We start from the raw sequence: 20093 nt of genomic DNA, 5'->3' as shown, positions 1-20093 counted from the left end.
TTTTTAAGAAGTTTCAGTTTCATCCTTTTTTCACTACTACATGACTATTAAAGAAAACTCACCTCTCTTCGTATTTTATCAAATGGGCACCTATATGTCGACTCTTTTTTTTTTTTTAAGTTACTTCTAACTATCTTATAGATTCATTAATCTTCCACTTCAATGTTCATAGTCTAAGATTTTTCAATTCCACTTCTATATATATTGTTCTAAGAATTTTCAAATATTTCACCTTTTACTATTGGATAGCTAATAAAAAAGTTAAAAAATTATAGTAATTATATTTGAATATAATGGATAAAAACCCAAAATGACCTGAATGGATATAAATTTTATAGACCAGATCGGGTAAAGATAAAACCAATGGACAAAATATTCAGTTTGGAGATGAGCATGGATATAAGTTCACCCGACTAGCTCTAGATAAGTAAATAGATTCAAAGTTTGAAAAAATTGCATGCATACCAAGTTATTTATGTACTAAATAGTTTTAAATTATAGCATTTTTGTTCTCAAAATTTAATCGGGATTGATTCAAATATATATTAAAAATTCATATACTCATTTAGGTTTGAGTTTGAATAATTATTTTAAATTTAGGGATGGATAAAACAATAACAAATACATGCGCATCCATTACCATCCCTATTTGCAAAAGTTATCATCGAAAAAACACACTTGAAAACTAAATTTAAAATTTCCTATATTTAATGGTTAGGGTAACACAAGAATATCTTGGAAACTAAAAGGGTAAGATTGAGAAATTGTATGTTACAAAGGTTAGAAGTCGAGCATTAGGAGGAAAAGAAAAGAGAAAAAAGGAATTTACCCTAGTAGTAATGATCCTCTAGCTAGAAAGCAGAATTATATATTATTATATCAACTAAAAGATTGAGGAGGGTATTAATTAAACTACTAGACAGATCAGATTCGGAGCAGAAGTTGATAAATCTTTATGATCTTTGAGTGGTTATACTTTCCTTGTTCTTGTGTTACTCCTGCTAGTTACTTTCCAGCTTGATAATTTATTAATTACTCCCTATATAGGCAAAATAATATACTGCTACGTACTCATCGTAGTGATGGGAGAAATCCAAAGGGGACGTGTATGCACTGCAATGAGTACTGCTATACGTATAATATTGTGTGGGCAATTTCTTCAAAATAAAGCAAGGGATTATGCACAGTAGAGATAGATAACATTATTTATGTTGTTGCCAGGAAAGGAATATCGGATTTTGTAAGACCGATGGTGATTAGTCTCTCTTTCCCTAGCTTCGAGTATTTGTCAAACGTCTACGCCAACCCAGTTTTCTGTTCTGCAGTACCTCTCTCTGTCGTTAATTTCTTGCTTCTGGTTCATCAGGTGGGTGCTTATATATGGACAGGCCTTAATTTGGAAGTCAAAATTGACCTCATCTCTCTCCCTCTCTGTACACACAAACATTCATTCCTTCGTGCATGCAATAATTCCCAATCATGTTGCTGTGTTATATATCTAGCTGCTGGTAATTCTACATATGCCACATGAAATATATATGCTGTGCTTTATTATCTGCTTATGCTGCAGGGTAAAGATACATTATCTATGGATACATCGTATGCCTTTTCAGTTGTCATGCAAACTTACAAACAGTTGGGGAGGGTGGAATTGATTATTGGGTAAAAAAAGGGCTTAATAAGGTCTAGAATTAATGAATATATGCCTAAAAATCAGAGACTAGAGTACGTGATTTAAAAAAAAAAAAAACATTTGGGAGCCCAGGGGCGATGGCTCCTCGACCTATGCTTACGTGCCTCGATCCCCTGCATGCAAACTTCTCATAAAATGATAGTCATTTTAATTGACCGCCTATCTTATATCATATATTATATACATATAATTAATTTAACCGTTAAATATCATATATATAGGTTATAAATTGTTTTAAGAAATATATATTAAAAAAAGTCATGAACGGCTGATAATTAATCTCTCAATATATAATAACTTTATCATAATATTTTTATCGTAACATACGACGGAGGTTAATATATTTCCTTCAAAAAAAATTATTTATAATTTCTCAGAGAATACAACATGAAGAATATTTGTAAAACGAAAGTTAAATAGTGTCCTTTACAAAAAGTACATGCCATACATATCTCGCAAATTTGTAGATTGAATTAAATATTGATCATTTGGATAAAAAAAACCTTATTTTTTTATTAGAATTGACACCCCTTCAGTATGTTAAACTATTAATATACCCCTCTAGTCTTGGTCAACTTTACCTTTTCCATCAAGGAATATTTGTCTCTTGTTAATATCACTAAAAACAAAAGATTTTTTAATTATTTTTTTATTTGAAAACGACAAGGTTCAAGGAATATAAATAACTCTTGAACCATTTAAGTAAGAGTGTATAACTTTTTCATCTCATAAGATAAAATCTTATAGATTTCAGAGCATTAACTCACTTAAAATTCAAGAATAAATATTTTTATTTCTTGAATTTAAAGCACTTTTAAGATATTTATTGTCTTTCTCATATATATTGACTTTATTATCGGAGGGTTTTTCAGTCTCCCAATTGAAACTATTTTTGTTCGTAATGAAGTTTTTACCAATATATTAATTAACTAATATCCAAAACACTAAATAACTTGTTATTTACATATTTTGAATTTTGAAAAATTATCAATGACCTATGATATGTTTTGACTGAAACTCTATTTATAACAATCATTATTGAAACTTAACCTCTGTGATAACTAAAATAACTTTTCAATCTCTCTAACTATATGTTGATATTAAAAATTATTTTAAAACTTAAATCAAACGTTTGAGATTTTAGTTTTTCAACATGAAAATCCAAGTCTTAAAAAAGTCAAATCATGTTATGATTGGGTTTAAAATTGATTCAAATGAACTCATATCAATAAGTAAAAAAAAAGATGATTTTAGGATTCCAGTGTTTAGTACTGGCTTTTAGCTTTTTTTTTTATAATAAAAAAGAAGAAAATTTATCTCCAGTACATAAAGTAATTAATTATAAAACTCACAGCTATCAATAAACTATTTATATTAGCAGAGAAAAAGAAAGTGTATTTTAACTAAAAAAATGATATTGACACGTAAAAAATGTTCAAAATCCCTTTAACTAGCAAAATAATCAATTAGTGAACAAATATTACTTGCGCAATTAAAGCATAATGGACAAAATCACATAACGCATTATGATAAAAAAATAAAAAAAAGTAGAAAGAAAGGTAAGAACTCCTGACTTGGGATGCAACCTTATTTTCAAAAAGCGCTATTATTTAGTATTGCGTTTCAAATCAGAGTTAAGTAAATTAATTTTTTATATTTTTAGATGGTTTTAATATATTGATATAAAAAATAAATTTTAAAAATTATTATTTTAATATATTTTTAAATAAAAATATTTCAAAAAACAACAACTACTATTCTTTTAAATTTCAAATATCCGTTTCACTCCGGCGCAGCACCGGTCATTGCCGTTGAGCTAAAGTTGGGAATTTTCATGGTGGACGCCATTTTACGACCCCACCTAAAGGTCCTAAACAAATTTAAAACGGGAAGGAATCCCTGCCTCGCGTACAAAAGCAGCCTCACCTTCCTCCCTCCACCCTTAAGACGTGATTATCAAATAAATAAATAGACATGGATGCATCAACTTTAGAAAAAGCAAAGGAGATCAAAAAGCATCCTCTGCACAGAAACCCTAAAAATAGCAGGAACTTTGATTAACTCCTCAGCCTCCACACTCGTTCAAAGAGTCCAACTTTCAAAATCTTGATAATCTATCCTTGTACTTTATTTTGTCTTACAACTTCATCCTCCGTCGATTAGTTTCCTTGTATTAAACTCAATTTTGTCAATAGAATACTATATAGTCGTTTGGTCTTAAACATTAAAAAAAAAAAAAAAAAGTGGATGAAATGACTTCAAATAAACTTCTCAATTTATTTTTTTAAGAAAAAAACATATTTATTGTTTTAATAACAATGGAATGCCCAAACGAATCTTTACACGTACTGATATGTCACCATCCATGTCACACATGTCAGATGTTATTCGCCAATTTGCTTTCACCATTCAATTATCTATCTTTCCATAGTAGACGTAGTTTTAATACTATATTGTTTTGAAACCTGCTATGGTTTGATGGATTCAAAACTTAATTTTTATTTTTTTATTAAAATAATATTGTTTTAATTAAAAAAAATTAACTCAAACGACCCGGTCAAAATCTAGAATCTAAACTTTAGACCGAACCGAGTCTAAAAACTATAGACTCGTCATTACCATTTCATATTTCTCATTGTTTGTGAGTATTGTAAAAGTTATTTTTAAAGCGATTTTCATTTAAAAGTATATTAAAATAATATATTTATTATTTTTTAAAATTTATTTTTAATATTAAAATACCGAAACAATAAAAAAATACTAAAAATAAATTGAAAGATTTTCAAAAATATAATTAAAACGCAATGACTTCTTTGTATTTGAACACACTTCTTTGCATGTGTAGATATAATCCACTCTTCTATGTCTTTGTATATTTAAATCTTCTTTTACAAGTTTTTTTTTAAGTTTAATTCTTCATTTTTATAGCTTTTAAAAATTACATTTCCTTTTAGTGATTTAAGGTGCATTTTCATATAAAAAATGGCAGAATTAATGATATATGGTAGAGAATATAAATATAGAAGGGCATGTGAGAATGCAAGATTTACAAATAAAATAAACGTGAGAATGGTTCGATAAATAAACAAGGATAGACAAATCAATATCCCAACAATATCGAAAATAATAAAGGCTATGTTTTTGTTTTTGTTTTTCGGTACTCGTTCTTTAATTTCTTTTATTAAACTAAAATTCTATTTAGTGAAATTTATTTTTTATTAAACACCAGAATATTCTTAAGAACTTCGCATACATGATATATAGCATAAAAAAAACAAATTTTAACACATAAAATGATATCAACATCAATTACAGAGATGAAATAATAAAGAAATAAAGTTGAATCACCGAAATGAAAAATAAAAGAAGCAATGACATGCATGGTGTCTAGTAAAGGAAGAACAACGCAGCATGGTGAAAATGATCGTGAGACACGACGCTCTCTCTCCCTTTGACTACTGCGCCTAATTGCTGAGGCTTTTTGCCTTTGGGAAATGATATGGTTAGAGGTCTTTCTCGGTCCGGCCTAAAGCGAAATTTTGGGACTGTTTGGCATTGTATTTGTAACTGTGTTTTGTCAAATTTTGAATTTTTTTTTATTTGTTGCTAAAATTAAATATGGTTTGTATTTTTTGGATCGTTTTGATGTGCTGATGTTAAAAATGATTTTTAAAAAATAAAAAAACATCATTGACATGTATTTTGGCACGAAAAACTATTTGAAAAGCACCCGCAACCACACTGTCAAACACGTTCTTTGAAAAGCACCCGCAACCACACTGTCAAACACGTTCTTTGAAAAGCACCCGCAACCACACTGCTAAATACGCTCTTTGTTCGCTAAACAGGTCCGTCATTTTGCACATAAAAAAAGAGAGAGAGAGAGAAAAGAGAAGGAGGCAGCCCATTAGAGCATGCATGATACGGGAGGGAGCAAGTCAGGGAGGTGCCATGCCCCATTGACATTTACAGAAACAAGAGGAATTGCAACTCACCGTTTTTTTCTTCTTTTTTGCAAAAAAAGCAGGGATGAATTCATTTTTAAGAGTTAAATGACCGACTGGTTGTAGGTTCAATTTCGAGAATTTTTCAAACTTTAATAAGTTCTCGTTTTGCCGTGTCTCCTACAAATACCTACAAGCCAACGATGATTAGGTAATATTTGGAATTGTGTTGCTGTTTTTTTTTTAAAAAATAGTTTTAATTTTAAATATATTAAAATAATTTTTTTATTTTTATCATTAACACATTATAATCATTAAAAAACACTAAAAAAATAGATTTAATTCTTTTATAAATCAAATGCATTTTTAAAATGCACAGAAAAATAGTTTTGAACGCACTCTTTTAATCCTTTACTTCCCACACAACTTTAGAAATAAGAGCCATCTCTTGGCTTGCAAAATATTTTTCTACCCTTTTTCAAGTAATTTTTTTTTTTTTTTTAACAAGATTAACTAGAGATAATAATTTTATCCAACTCGATAATACTATCTCAAATAACTATTATAATTTTTTTAGATTCGATCAGGTTCATTAAAACCTGAAGAAAAAAATTCATAGTTTGAAAAATTACATGTATAACCAGTTAATTATATACTAAATAATTATGAATTATTGCATTTGAATTAAAGTTACATTGGGGATATAAATACCCCGAAACCTTTTAAATAATTATAATTATTTTGGGTTCGGGTTATGGTAAAAGACTCAACCCATAAGTATTCATTGCCATCCTGAAGACTCAAGTGCTTTCAGATTGTAATGTGATTATCTTGTCGTTTTATTTTAAATATGATTGTGTTTGATTAATTCAAACAACTAGTATATGCTATTTTATTTTCAAAAAGATTTATCCCTACTCCTAGATACGACCACTCATCCAGGTTAGTCAATACAGTATCATATCATCCGAATTTAACCTAAACAGATCAATGTTTTAGCCAGTTTAAATAGAAACCGAACCAAGTCTCCGGGTCTAGGTGTCGGGTTTCGGTCTAATTAGCCTAGGTTTAACAAGAATGCTCTCTACCAATCACATTCTACTTTCTTAACAGACAAGGAATCCCGTTAAATAACCCTGATTGAGACAGGTCTCCACTCTACATAATTGTAGATAGAAACTACTACAAAGAAAGCACTGGGCCGTCTTTCTTTCAACCTAATAATAAAATATCAAACGCCCGATCACCACACCTTAAAAACAAATTTACAGGTAAAACTATATGGTAGTAGCTCAATAATGACGACTGTGAAGAAAATGACTGAGTATTCAGTGATAGTTGGCAGCAGACTTATTTCACACACAGCTGAGGATATTGCAGCATGCACTTAACTTTTATTGCTAAAGAAACCGGGATAACTTACCCATGCTTTACCGCAGAACACCTGATGTATAATGATACAATTAAATTGCCAGTTGGAGCACAGTGAAAGAATTGCTACAAGTTAATTTCTAGGTGAAAACTAAAATTCCCTTATCAATAAAATTAGAATCGTCTTAGCTTATGGAATTATGCTTTTCCCAGAGATGGCTGTACCGCAGTCCGGTAGGTACCCATAATAATCCATTCCACAAGGTGCTTCCCAGGCAGTCGCGGGATGAGAAGTAAAATCTTCACCGACTTGCACCACGAGCTTGCAACCTCTTCCTCTCGAGCTCGAGCTGCAAAGGGGCATACATGAACAAATCATTTTCTTTTTCTACTCAAATTTCTCAAAATAACACAAAATTTTGTGCCCTGTTCAGTGTCTTACCACTTTCTTCACCCGGTCATTAGCAGCAGGAGTTCCTCCACTGACACATTCAGCTAGGTATGGACTACCAACACGCACTTCATTCATAACAACTATGACTGTTTTGTCCCAGCGAACTGGAAGCCTGGTTATATATACATTGACGCCACTCGCAAAATTAGTCACTTCATGTGATCTAATTACAATTTGCATAAAAATATATAATATTGCAACTTGACAATAATTCATAGCCAAAATTTAAATGACACAACAAGACAAAGGCAATGAAGAATCTCTCAGAAGCTTATTCAATCAAGAATACGTGTCAATACACACACAAGCAAAAACAAAAGAATCGGCGTATTGTCCATGCACGCAAGACTGTGGAAGTCAAATGGTAGTTTACAGGTGCACAGCAAATGTTACTATATGCATGCTGTTGCTTACGTCCAAAAACCTGTGAAGTCACTGCAACAACAGCAATGCCTGAATCCCAAAACGTATAGATATTTTAACCAAGGAAATTTATAGTGAAAAAGAATATGCTGCCTGGCATGAGAAGTTACAGTTAATGTCAGCGGTAATTCATTATTGGCTCTCTAAAATGCTCACTCATAGATCCAGGAATAGTCCATTGCTGACATCAGTCTCCAAATCTAGTGCATCCATATTATTAAGTTCATTTAATAAATAAGAGTCCACAGGTATAAACAAATAAATCACTCAAGAAAAACATGCAGCTGGTCCAAATCAGTAGTGAATCCAGTAGCGATCCACAGAGCAGGAGGGATAAAGTGAGAGGAATCAATCATCTTTCACGGCACAGACAACTCTGATTCATGGGAACCAGTAATCAGCTAAACAGGTGGGACAACGAGGCAAAAGTCTTTACATGGATTCCTTACCTCAGCTAAACATAAACAGCATATCATCTGAATGAATATAAGAATAAAAGACTAATTAAAACAAAAGTGTTATAATTTCTTAATTCCAGTCAAAATCCCTAATCTGTCACATCTTCTAGCAGTCAAATGCCCCTTTCTTCTTTCACAATTGCTTCCCCTTCAGTTTTCATATCAATTAATGACTTGTAAAGATACAGGTTCATAATTCAAGCATGGTTCACCATTACTTAAACCAGTGGTTCTGTAGGATAGCTTATCCAACTTTTTAGCAGTCAATTTCATTTGATACAAACGAATTTTTTGGATAAAAGAAAAATTTGTGAGTGAAGAAAGGGAAGAATTATAACAAGGAGAAACATTTGATACCACAAGAGCCAAACACTGTAAACAAAACTAGCAATTAAGATGGACTGCATGTGAGAAGAGAACTGACGCCAATATCATCCAGAGCTCTTTGATCTCTCTTATCACCATCTGAACTCCACATTGCACAAACAATGTCCCTAACTCGTACATAATTTTCAAATCCTTCTCTTCTAATTAACCAATCAAAGGAAATCCTAAATCCATTTTTAGCAGTTTTCCTAGAAATCCTGCAGTTTAATCTCTTTCAAAGCATCTATGCTTTGCTCCCAGACTTAGTTATCCTTCAACCATATTCAGACCCTAGGCAACTTACATATTTTGCATCAGTTCAAAGCCTCCACAATCCCAATATAGCAGATCCCAGCCAACTAAAAAATACATGAGTCAAATTTCTTTAGCCAGTCCCTATTCGAAAATCACTCAATTAATTCATCAGTGAGTAAAAATAACCATCCTCTGTCAATGCTGAATCAGTCCTATCACACCATTCCTTCAGTTCATTTGAGCTATCCAAGCACGTCTCATCTTTTAGCATTTTCTGTTTCATATTATCACCAGTAACCCTTGTTCAGCTCCAGCCTAGGCCATGCAGCATTGTGCCGTAGGCTACATCTCCCAATGCTCAACAATCAAATATCAATAACAATAATGCAAATTTCTAACCTTTCAGGCCCCTAAATATGCACTTTATTTCTCACCCTCAGATGTTTCCTTCTCTGTATCAAATAAAAGAATTCCGCTAAGAATAAACTATGTGAATCTATATAAACAACCTTCCAGTACATTAATGCTTCATCAATAACGAATCTATTGCAGCTTCAGAAAGCAAAAGCATACAAGGAGTCCAACAAAGAGCATTGCACGAAAAAACAATCTAAAGCATAAATCAAGACTATCCGTGATAATTTCTACTAATATAACAATTAACAGGTAATAAGCTTTCTTACCAACTTACAAGTACGTATTCTATTATCATATTGCCAGAAGGACATGTACAATCTCTTACATTATATGTTAAAACTCAAAAATCATTCCAGATTATAACGATTTGCGTGTGAGAAACTACGTGAATTCAATGAACAAGAAAAAAATTAGAAACAAAATACACTTGCTAGCAACAAGATATAACCCCAGAGGAATAAGAATAAGGGCACATACGTCTTAGACAAGGCATCAAAAATGCTCTGCGCCTCAGCAGTAACTCCCACTCCAATCCTCTCAGCATCTGCTTCTGCTTGCCTGCAAACCCAGTCCAATCAAGCGTTTCCCACAAAACTTGAAAGAGACAAGAACCACAAACCCCCAGATGGGTTACAATGAAAATCACCTTAAAGCCAGTTCCTCCCTGGCTTGAAGACTATGGAGATCAATATAACACTTCTTGATGTCAAGTGGGTCCTCAGCTTGACCCACAAAAGAAAACTCCTTGATATAATTTGCTTTCAAAAACCTTATGTTTCTCTTCGGCCCATGTTTCGATCCCTCTTGTGAAACAAAAGAGTCAAGAAATCCCAAACAAAAAAACACAAAAGTACTGATATTTAAAAGAAATATAAAGAAAGATTAAAGTTAAGGATATGAAGAACGAGAATGTTGGAGGGGCGGTCGAAAGTCATGACTTGTCCGTCGAATTCTTCGCCTAAGGTAGTTTTGATAGAGAGCAAGCAGCCCACCGCAAAGTCCTCGCTGCTGCTGCTGCTGCTGCTGCTGATGATGTTGCTACCTTCCATGGCCATGCCTGCTGTCTATTGTTCCTGCTCTTGATTCAGCTTCGCTTGCTTTCGCCCGGCTTTTCTTTCTTTTTATTTTTTGGGGTTATGTTTGAGAGCTGGGATTCAGTGGGTTCGTATGGCCTGAAAGCCCCATTTATTGTGTGGGCTGGGTGTTCAATCCTGATTAATTAAATTAAGAGATGTTTTTGAAAAAAAAAAATTAATTTTAATTTTTTAATATTTTTATATTATTTTGATGTGTTAATGTTAAAAATAATTTAAATATATATATATATATATATTAAAAAAAACTTTAAAAAACAATTATTATTACAATACCAATTACACTTTTAAAAAAATTATTTGTTTTAAGAAAACCTCAATTTAATTCTAACTTAATATTCTATTATCATTTGAGTTTCAGATATTTTAATTTTTTTTTAATTTCATTCTTAAATAAAATGAATACATCTCCCAATTCATTTATCATAAATAATAATTAATAATTAAATATTCAGTATAATTTACACTATTGGCTAAATGTTTTCATTGAAGATCTCAAAATAAGTTCAAATATGCTTTAAAATATAAATCTAGTTCCTCTCCTAATATGATAGATTAGAGCTTATTTTGACTCTTAATAAAAAAAAAACACTTTTAAACACATGCAAATTACACATAATCTAGTCAACGGATTAAAAAATGATATTGTTTAATATTTATTATACTTGAAATAAAAATAATTAAGTAGAAAAAATTAAAACTCAGTTGATAATAAGAAAATACATTGAGGTCAACTTCAGTTGGGGCATGGAATTCGCGGTTCCCATGATCAAGCTCCCTTGTTCGAGGTTCGGTAGCTTTCACTGTACAATTTTTTTAGGATTTTTTTTATAAATTATCACAGTAATGAAAACTTTTACAGAATAATATTGTTTGAAATTTTTTAAATAAAATAATATATTTTCATTTGATCACGTGTCATATTTTATAAAAAATAATATTTAGTAAATATCATATTAACTGAACACAGCAACTTAACAATAAACTTTTACAAAGACATACTCATTCGTTTATTGTGTTTAAAGAAACCACAGTGAAATTTTTTGAATGTCAAGTCGTTAGCCGTTATAACAATTCTTTTCATTAATGATTACACGTGTTATAATTTTTTTTTTGTAATGTTTTAGACTTCTTAGAGGCAGCATGTGACTCCATTAAAATAGCTTGACTTTTTTTTTTTTTAGTTTTTTTAGTTTAACGTGGGTGTCCGGCCCAGCTTGCGCGCACCTCGACTAATCCCACGGGCCTTGAAGTTAACGACCATGTAAGCCTCCAGTGGCCATCATATGAGCAACCACAGGGCTCGAACCTGAGACCACAGAGGGAGCAAACCTCTTGGTGTCAAATAGCTTGACTTTTGATCCATGTTGTTGATACAATGGATGCCTGCATTATGCCGTATGTTTATATTGAAAAGTAGTTTATTTCATAAAAATAAATTCTAAAAAATTAAATTATTTTTTGATGTTTGGTAGTATAATGAAAAATAAGTTAGAAAATACTTTTCAATGTTTGGTTATGTCATGAAAATTGAGCTGAAAATAACTTATTAATGTTTTATTTTTTTTAAGTTTATTAAAATAACGAGGAACAAATTTTATAAATTAAAAGGTTAAATGGGAATGAAATTTAAAAAATATATAATTTCATAAATTATCTCAAATAAAATAAATAATAATCAAAATAATAGAGATCAGATCTAAAAAATAAAAAAATTGAAAGATGAAGAAATTAAAATAATAATAATTAACATTTAATAAATTATTTCAAATAAAATAAGTAACAATCAAAAGAATGAGAACCAAATTTGATAAATTAAAAATTTCAATTAAAAAATAACAAGGGAAAAGCAAATAACAATTATAAAAATAAGGATCAAAATTAATATAAAAATTAAATTCTAAGGGATTAAATTAAAAAACAAATATTCAAAACAAAATATATACAACAATCAAAAGTTTGAGGACCAAATTTGATATAATCAACAAATAATATGACATTTCTAAATTTTTCACAACTTTTAGAAATTATTTTCCACCCAAAATAAAAGGAAAACACTTTCCTAGAAATCAAGCCAATTTTTTCTTTGACTGAAAAGTGTTTTCTGTTGACCGGAAAATATTTTTCATTGACTAACTTTTCTAATAACAAACAAACACAATAAAATTTAAAAAATAATTTCCTAAAAATCAGTTTTCGAGAAGCAAACACAGCCTATAACAGCTTCTACAACAAGCTTTGAAAAATTTCTTTGAATATAAACGGGATAAAAACCGGCAGCTCGCACTCAACTCCGTTCAAATAGATGATAATTAATGTTGAAACAGCAATTAATTGATTTCACAGTGAAGAAAAATCGTGATATGAATTAAAATTATATTTTTCAATCATAATATTAATTATTTATTATAATTTAGAAGTATAATATTTAATATATATCACGATTCTGAACCATCACAAATAAAAAAATATTATTTCAGCAGATTTTTTTTATTACTGTGTTAATTCATTTATTTTTTAAAAATAATGAACGACACCATCATTCATAGCCATTCACTTCCTCTGACCATGAAAGGTGGGTGCAATATAATGGCCCCTTGAGCATCATTTCTCTTGCGACAACTTAGCTGGCTTCCTTTTCTGTCTCGGCATGGTGCATTGTTTGTCCATTATTCAAGAAGCAGCGCCTGGCTTGCTGCTATTTACAGCCTTGTAGGGGCATAACATTATAAAAACATTTATTCTTGTAGATTTCGTTGTCTTATAATCTCCCGCGTGATCTGTGTTCCGTGGAACAAATTAAAAGAAACTAAAAAGGCTCCTTTGTTCCTGCACACGTAGATTTATCCCTGCTATAGAATGAAATAATTAAATGATGATTTCACTCCTAGAACCAAGCATAACTGGTCGTGGGAGCGGGCTACAATAATTTTTTTATTGTTTTTTACACAACACAATGACTAGTATATTCTTAGAGTGAAAAATTAATCACCGACAGGCAGCGTTGTTTTTAACATTAAAATGATCACACTGTCCTTGAACTAAAATTATCTTTGCTTTGGGTTAAGGTTTTTTTTTTTTAATTATTAAGTTGATTAGAAATAATTTAGTATTCAGATATATATATATATATATATATATATAAAACATTTATTAATTTTAAAAAATCGTTGGTGCGTGTCATTCACGCGGACGAACGTGGGTGCTCTCGCGCTTTTTGGATGATGTGTACAACATCTTTCGGCAACCAAACTCAGGCTTTCACGACAACGTTTTAATCCTCACGGCGTCGCCTTCATTCCTGGGTAGTGTGCATGGAAAAAAAATATCGGGTTTTGCTTTAGTAACCGTTTCTTTTATTCTTTCTTCTTTCATCTCTCCTCCTCGATTTTAGAGCCTTTCATTTTATATTTTTAAATCAGTCCTTCAAATATTTTTATTTCATATTTTGATCCATGTTTTTTTATTTTTTTTCTTATATTTTAAATAATCCATAGATTTAGAATTTTCTTTCAACTTAACCCTCGTTTGGTTTTTTTACCTTTCATGTTTAGTCCTTATTTTTTTATTAATTTTTCCAATCATTCTCCTAGTTGAATCTTTTTAATTGGATCCCTCAACATTTTATATTATTCTCTTGATTAAATTATTTTTTCAATTGCATCCATTATTATTTTAATTCATTTTATTTTATGTCAGATTTAATTCTTATTTTTTTTGTTTTTTATTTTTTTTATTTGAACTTTTTTTTCTTAATTTTATCCATTAAAATTTTATTGATCGATTTTTTGTTAACCTTTTAGGTCATTGGTTTGAAAGATTATACCAATTTGACTTAATTTTTTTCAAGTCATTTTTTACAATTGATTTTTTTTATGATTTTATCCTTCTACGAGGTTATCCTAGTCTTATTTACTAGGTAGCAAGTTTCGAGTATTAATTCATATTAACTAGATCTAATATTTTTTTTTTGTTATTATCAATTTTTTCTATCGTAAGGTTTAACTCAATTATAGAATTTGTTTTTTTTAAAAAAAAACACTGTAATGGCCTAAACATTTTTTTTTCGCCAGTATAGTGAATTACTATTAATAATAGTGGGATTTGCTGCAATGCGAATATTGGCAAATATCGATAGTCACTAGCCATTTATCAACAATTTAATCTATACCGACATTTTATCCAACGTCAAAAATTCTAAAATCACTTGTAATTTAATTTTCATCACACACTTAAGGGATTATTTTATCCATCATAGGAACAAAATGACTCCACTGACCTAGCAATTTGAAATTTTTTGCCTGGCTAATTCAATCTATCATCAGGGATTGATTTTTCTTGTCTAGTTTGGGTTGGGATCAAAATTCCAATCAAATCAGAAGATGAAACTTTTTTGGGAAATGAAATCAACTGCTTTGACAATCAGTTCAAACCAAGTTGATTCGATTTAATTAGATTTAGTTTTTATTTTTGTTTTTGATTTTAACTGAAAGTTTTAATCTCTTAGTCATGTTTTACTATATTACTAAACAAGGTTAGTTACTTCTCTGAATATTTTGTATTTTTTTTTAAAAAAATGTCAGCAAAAAAAAAAAAAAAAAAAAGAAGGTAAAAACATAAAGCTGCAGCAGTTTATATATTTTTTTATTTATATATTTTTTTAAGTGAGTTTATAATTAGTTCGGTTTGGCTATCCGGTTTTAATTTCTAAAACTAAAATAGGACCGAACCATGTTAATTTTATGATTTTTAAACTGGTTTGATTGATTTTTTTTCTCGTTTCTATATTTTCAGTTAATTTTTTTTTACCAATTTTCACTATTTAATTGGGTGGTTGTAATTTTTTTTCTACACCCCCTTGCTGCTACGTCAGTGAACCACGTGGACGTTAGTTCAATCTCTGGAATATATTGGCCATTAAATCTTCTATCCTTGCTCTGATGCGACCATACATAACATACAGGATGTCTAGATCGGATCTGATTCATGTATTCCCAGCCTAGCCAACGCAGCAATTAGCTGGAGAAAAATTGTTCTCTTTACTTTTGAATATTTCCCACGGCAAATTACTACTGGCAACAGTACAGATAAATACTTGCCAAAGAAGACCGACGACGAGAGGTCCACTCCCGTGAGCCACAGAAATAGATTCTCATCGTTTAGCTAGCGTTGTCTAATTAACAATACAGATCGTGAAAGCATCGTGGTCTCGCAATACGCATTAGAATTCATGGCAACTTGTCAAGGGCGAGCTCCCTCCCTCCCTCCCATACACAAAAGGTCAAAGAAGCAAAACACCAAATTATATTTCATTCTTTACTTGGCACTTGGCAGGCTCATAAAATTATTGAGGAAAAAACTAATATATGAGCATGCTGAGAGCATTTGAAAAAAAGCTGGAGGGTGCATGCTTCAAGACATATAATTGAAACCTAGCCCCGCCACTTGCCCCTCATAATCGTCTGACACTCACATCTGGAAAAATACGTGGAGAAGGTCATGTGGACATGGACGATTGGAGAGAAAACACAGTCACGTCAAATAAAGGTTTTTTTTTTTAGCCTGTTTGTATTTCTTGCGATGCTGGATCTCGATATCACATGATGGCTATGATTTGCTTTAAAGTATAGGGGGTCAGGTCATATCACAATGCGGAGAAGCGATGCGATGCATTCTCTCCCGCGCATCATCGTTCTGGCCCTGAATATCAACTTAATATATATCATCCATAATTATAATTTTTTTTATATTTTAAAAATATTTTTGATAAGGTTTATTTATTTTATTTTAAATTAATATTCTTTTTAAAATAAAAGGTATTAAAAAAACAACCATTACCGTATTTTTAAACACCCGTGCTAATAATTTTGAAGTAACGAATTGGTTCATTCATGCAATCTGTTTAGCATTTATGCTTTGGCTATTTCTTTTCTTGGGAAATAAAAATCGTTCTCCGGTCCAGCCAAAAAACGAGTTAAAAGAATAACTACTTTTAATTATTAAAATGTAACATTATTATAACACAAGTTAATGTTAATTTTATGTCATCTAATTAACTTATACTGTGCTTTTATTATTCTCTTACAATTTATGTGATTAAAAATATTAAACAAAAGACAGCTAGAAATTATTTTAGAATTAAACTAAATATTTCAACTCTAATTAAACTTGGAAATTTGAATCTAAAAGCTTTAAATAGACAAAATAAAAAATAAAAAATAAACCCCATAATTATACAAAGAAGAGGAGGGCACAGGGCATGTACCAATCGGCAAACAAATAGCCGTAAATACCCACAAGGTCCATAGATCAGGAAAAAAAAAAAAAGGATAAAAATATATCAGAATAACAAATACTATGACTACTAAAGAAAGGTAACAGGTAATATTCACAAGGAAAGAAAAAGAAAAAGAAAAAGAAAAAGAAAGGTGATCGGAGGAGTAATAGAGAGAGCACCACTTGTTTCAAGAGACGAAGAAGAAAATCATCTAGATAATGATTCAGTAGTAAGAATTTGGGATCAAAAGATTTATTTTTTTTTGTGGTCTCAGGTTCGAGCCATGTGGTTGCTCATATGATGGCCACTGAAGGTTTACATGGCTGTTAATTTCAGGGCCCATAAAATTAATCGAGGTATGTGCAAACTGCCTGAAGAATTATATATAAAAAAAAAAAAAAGAGGATGAAGAAGAGAGATACAGCTTCGTAAAATTAGGTGGCCGAGCCATAATATAAATAGAAAAGGAGACGAGATTCTCGGCGTGACTTTGACTGCTCCATATCAGACCACCACGGCATAGTCTCTCTCTTTCTTCTTCTCCCTTATCTCTCTACACTTGGCCAAACCATCTCTTCCCCCAGCATTTCAGAATGGGCAGCCCATTCAAAGACCACCACCACCACCACCACCCCTTCTCTCTCGCTAAGAAGCTTATTCCTTGGACCTTTTATGCTATGATCCCTTTAGTTCTCTTTCGCTTGTACTTTTACCCTTACCCCCTCCACAACATCACCACTCCCATTCTCACCTCCTCCTCCTCCTCTGTTTCTTCTTCCACTCCTTTCGTAGGTACACTCATTTACTTGAAAATCAAAAGTAAACCACGAGTAATATTTCTTTAATTAAGAATTTATGAAAATCTTGCTTTACTCTTCGACACTAACAATGGCTTTTCATTATGTTCTTTATTGCAGCAGAGGAAACTTCCTGTGACTACACCACTGGCAAATGGGTACGTGATAAAAGAGGTCCTTTGTATAACGGCTCAGCCTGTGGTACAATCAAGGAAGGACAGAATTGCATCGCTCACGGCAGGCCCGACATGGGTTATCTCTACTGGAGATGGAAACCAAAGCATTGTAAGCTCCCAAGGTTTGAACCCAATACATTCCTCCAACTCCTTAGAAACAAACATTTAGCTTTTGTCGGTGACTCTATGGCTAGAAACCAATTGGAGTCACTTCTTTGCATGCTATCCTCTGCCTCTGCCCCTAATCTTGTTTATCGAGATGGTGACGATAATAAGTTTCGTAGATGGTACTTTGAGTCTCATAATATCAACATCTCAGTTTACTGGTCACCATTTCTCGTGAAAGGTGTGGAAAAATCCAATACCGGTCCCAATCATAACCAGCTGTATTTGGACCACGTTGATGAGAGATGGGCTGCTGATATGAATGGAATTGACATGATTGTGTTATCAATTGGTCATTGGTTCTTACATCCTGCAGTGTATTATGAAGGCGATCAAGTACTGGGTTGTCATTACTGTCCTGGTCTTAATCACACTGAGATTGGATTTTATGATGTCTTGAGGAAGGCTATAAAAACCACACTTAAGGCTCTAATTGACAGGAAAGGGGCTAATAGCAATGGTATTAATGCATTCGTGACTACCTTTTCTCCTGCCCATTTCGAAGGTGACTGGGATAAGTTAGGTGCTTGTCCAAAAACCAAGCCTTATAAGGAGGGAGATAAAGCACTTGAAGGAATGGATGCAGACATGAGACAGATTGAGGTTGAAGAAGTGGAAGCAGCAAAAATGAATTCTACACAGCTTGAAAAGTTCAGATTAGAGGCACTTGATGTTACCAGCTTGTCATTAATGAGGCCAGACGGTCACCCAGGTCCATATATGCATCCATTTCCATTTGCCAATGGCGTTACTGAGCGCGTGCAAAATGATTGTGTGCATTGGTGCTTGCCTGGGCCTATAGATACTTGGAATGAGATATTGCTTGAGGTTATAAAGAAATGGGACTATGAATCAAGAAGAGAAGAATGAGCCATGACAAGGTTATTGTGTAAGAATGCTAATTTCGATCTATCTGGGTGGTGGCTGGTTTCGAGTTTCGACTGATCAAGAAGATGGGATAAATGGTGCCAACCATAATGATCTTTTTGGACTATACTTTGGTCTGGCTAAAATGTATAGACGATGTCAACGTAAGAACATGGCCATGGTCCAAACAATTTGCAACCTTCCGCCGAGGAATTTGTTTGGGTGTGGGTTCGGATGCTGCCTAAACCCCTTTAATTTTAAATGTAAGTTTCTTTTTATTTTATTTTTTCAAGAAACACTTCAATTATCTGCTTAATTAATTTTTTATATTTTACCCATTTCGCTGTAGAGTATGGAGATTTCTTAGAGTCAAAGAATTTACTTATTATTGGTATGGAATGGTTTCCATGATATAAAATTATGGTCTGTTTAGGTGAATTGAATTGATCAAAGCAAGAGGCAATGCTGGTTCAAGCAAGTTGCAGTACTGCGGATGCTGTTCAAAAACAGACTCCCTCGAACGTTTATTTGCTTACAACTGCGGCGGCGTGCTCGCCGTCTCCCAAAAGTCAAATTGAAATATTATTATCCATAGCAATAAAATAAAATAAAATTGAAACTCTATTCTCTTTTGATCTTTGTGGGGTTCCATTTGTTTGAGCTCAAAAACCCCATGCAAGGGATCCGAAGTTTCTTCATGTGGCTTGTTCATGACGATGGAGACCTCATTATATCAATGAATTCTCAATCATATTCTTTATTTGCTTTTAGTCAACAAAACTATTAAGTGGTCACATGAAATCGCGTAGTTTTTCTTTTTTATTCTCAATTGATTTTACAATAGAATGGGAAGTAATTGTACAGTAATCTCTAATATTGAGTAAAAGATCAAAAGAAGCATTGGGCTCCAGGCTAATTTTAGTCGGTAAGTGAGCCACGTATTGTTTGAATTTTGTTAATAATTTTTTTAAAGTAATTTTTGTTTAAAAATATACTAAAATATTTTTTTAAAATTTATTTTTAGCACAAGACATTAAAATAATTTAAAAAATAATAATAATAATAAAAAAACGTTAAAAAAAAAAACACGATGCTATATATATATATATAAACACTACCTCAATCTCTTTCTTAAAAATTAATAACCGCAATTGATCTCGAACCTTTCTGCATTTGATCGATGGCAATGATGCTGCTTGCTGTAAGAAACCCACGGCTTATAATTTATGTGCATTTAGTAAAAAGTGTGACATGTTTTTTCTATAAATATTTTTAATTAAAAATATATAATTTTAGTTTATTTTTTATATTTTTAATATTAAAATCATGTAAAAGA

At 31.7% G+C, this 20093-nt stretch overlaps 2 protein-coding genes across 5 annotated transcripts; one reads left to right on the top strand and one right to left on the bottom strand.

The window, feature by feature from the left end:
• Positions 1-7003: 7003 nt before the first annotated feature.
• LOC7457852 (uncharacterized) lies at positions 7004-10548 on the bottom strand. The gene is made up of 5 exons (XM_052455386.1): positions 10281-10548; positions 10028-10188; positions 9859-9939; positions 7451-7574; positions 7004-7358 (listed from the first exon to the last, which is right to left on the bottom strand). Exons 1-5 carry the CDS (start codon positions 10434-10436, stop codon positions 7311-7313), a joined length of 570 nt encoding a protein of 189 aa, XP_052311346.1. The 5' UTR covers positions 10437-10548; the 3' UTR covers positions 7004-7310.
• A 6664-nt stretch (positions 10549-17212) lies between these two features.
• Positions 17213-19681, top strand: LOC7457851 (xyloglucan O-acetyltransferase 1). Of its 4 annotated transcripts, none has more exons than XR_008059966.1 (3): positions 17213-17571; positions 17670-19020; positions 19191-19681. XR_008059966.1 is itself a non-coding variant. In XM_052455385.1 (2 exons), exons 1-2 carry the CDS (start codon positions 17346-17348, stop codon positions 18758-18760), a joined length of 1317 nt encoding a protein of 438 aa, XP_052311345.1. In that variant the 5' UTR covers positions 17213-17345; the 3' UTR covers positions 18761-19095. The 4 variants fall into 4 exon arrangements, 2 of the variants coding, with proteins under 2 accessions (XP_052311345.1, XP_002312510.1); XR_008059967.1 differs by lacking the exon at positions 19191-19681 and adding an exon at positions 19107-19151; XM_052455385.1 differs by lacking the exon at positions 19191-19681 and having other exon boundaries at positions 17670-19095.
• The last annotated feature ends 412 nt before the right edge of the window (positions 19682-20093 follow it).

The sequence above is a fragment of the Populus trichocarpa genome, chromosome 8 (genome assembly GCF_000002775.5).
Source record: "Populus trichocarpa isolate Nisqually-1 chromosome 8, P.trichocarpa_v4.1, whole genome shotgun sequence".
NCBI classification, from domain to species: domain Eukaryota; kingdom Viridiplantae; phylum Streptophyta; class Magnoliopsida; order Malpighiales; family Salicaceae; genus Populus; species Populus trichocarpa.
This window is presented reverse-complemented; position numbering and strand designations above follow the sequence as displayed.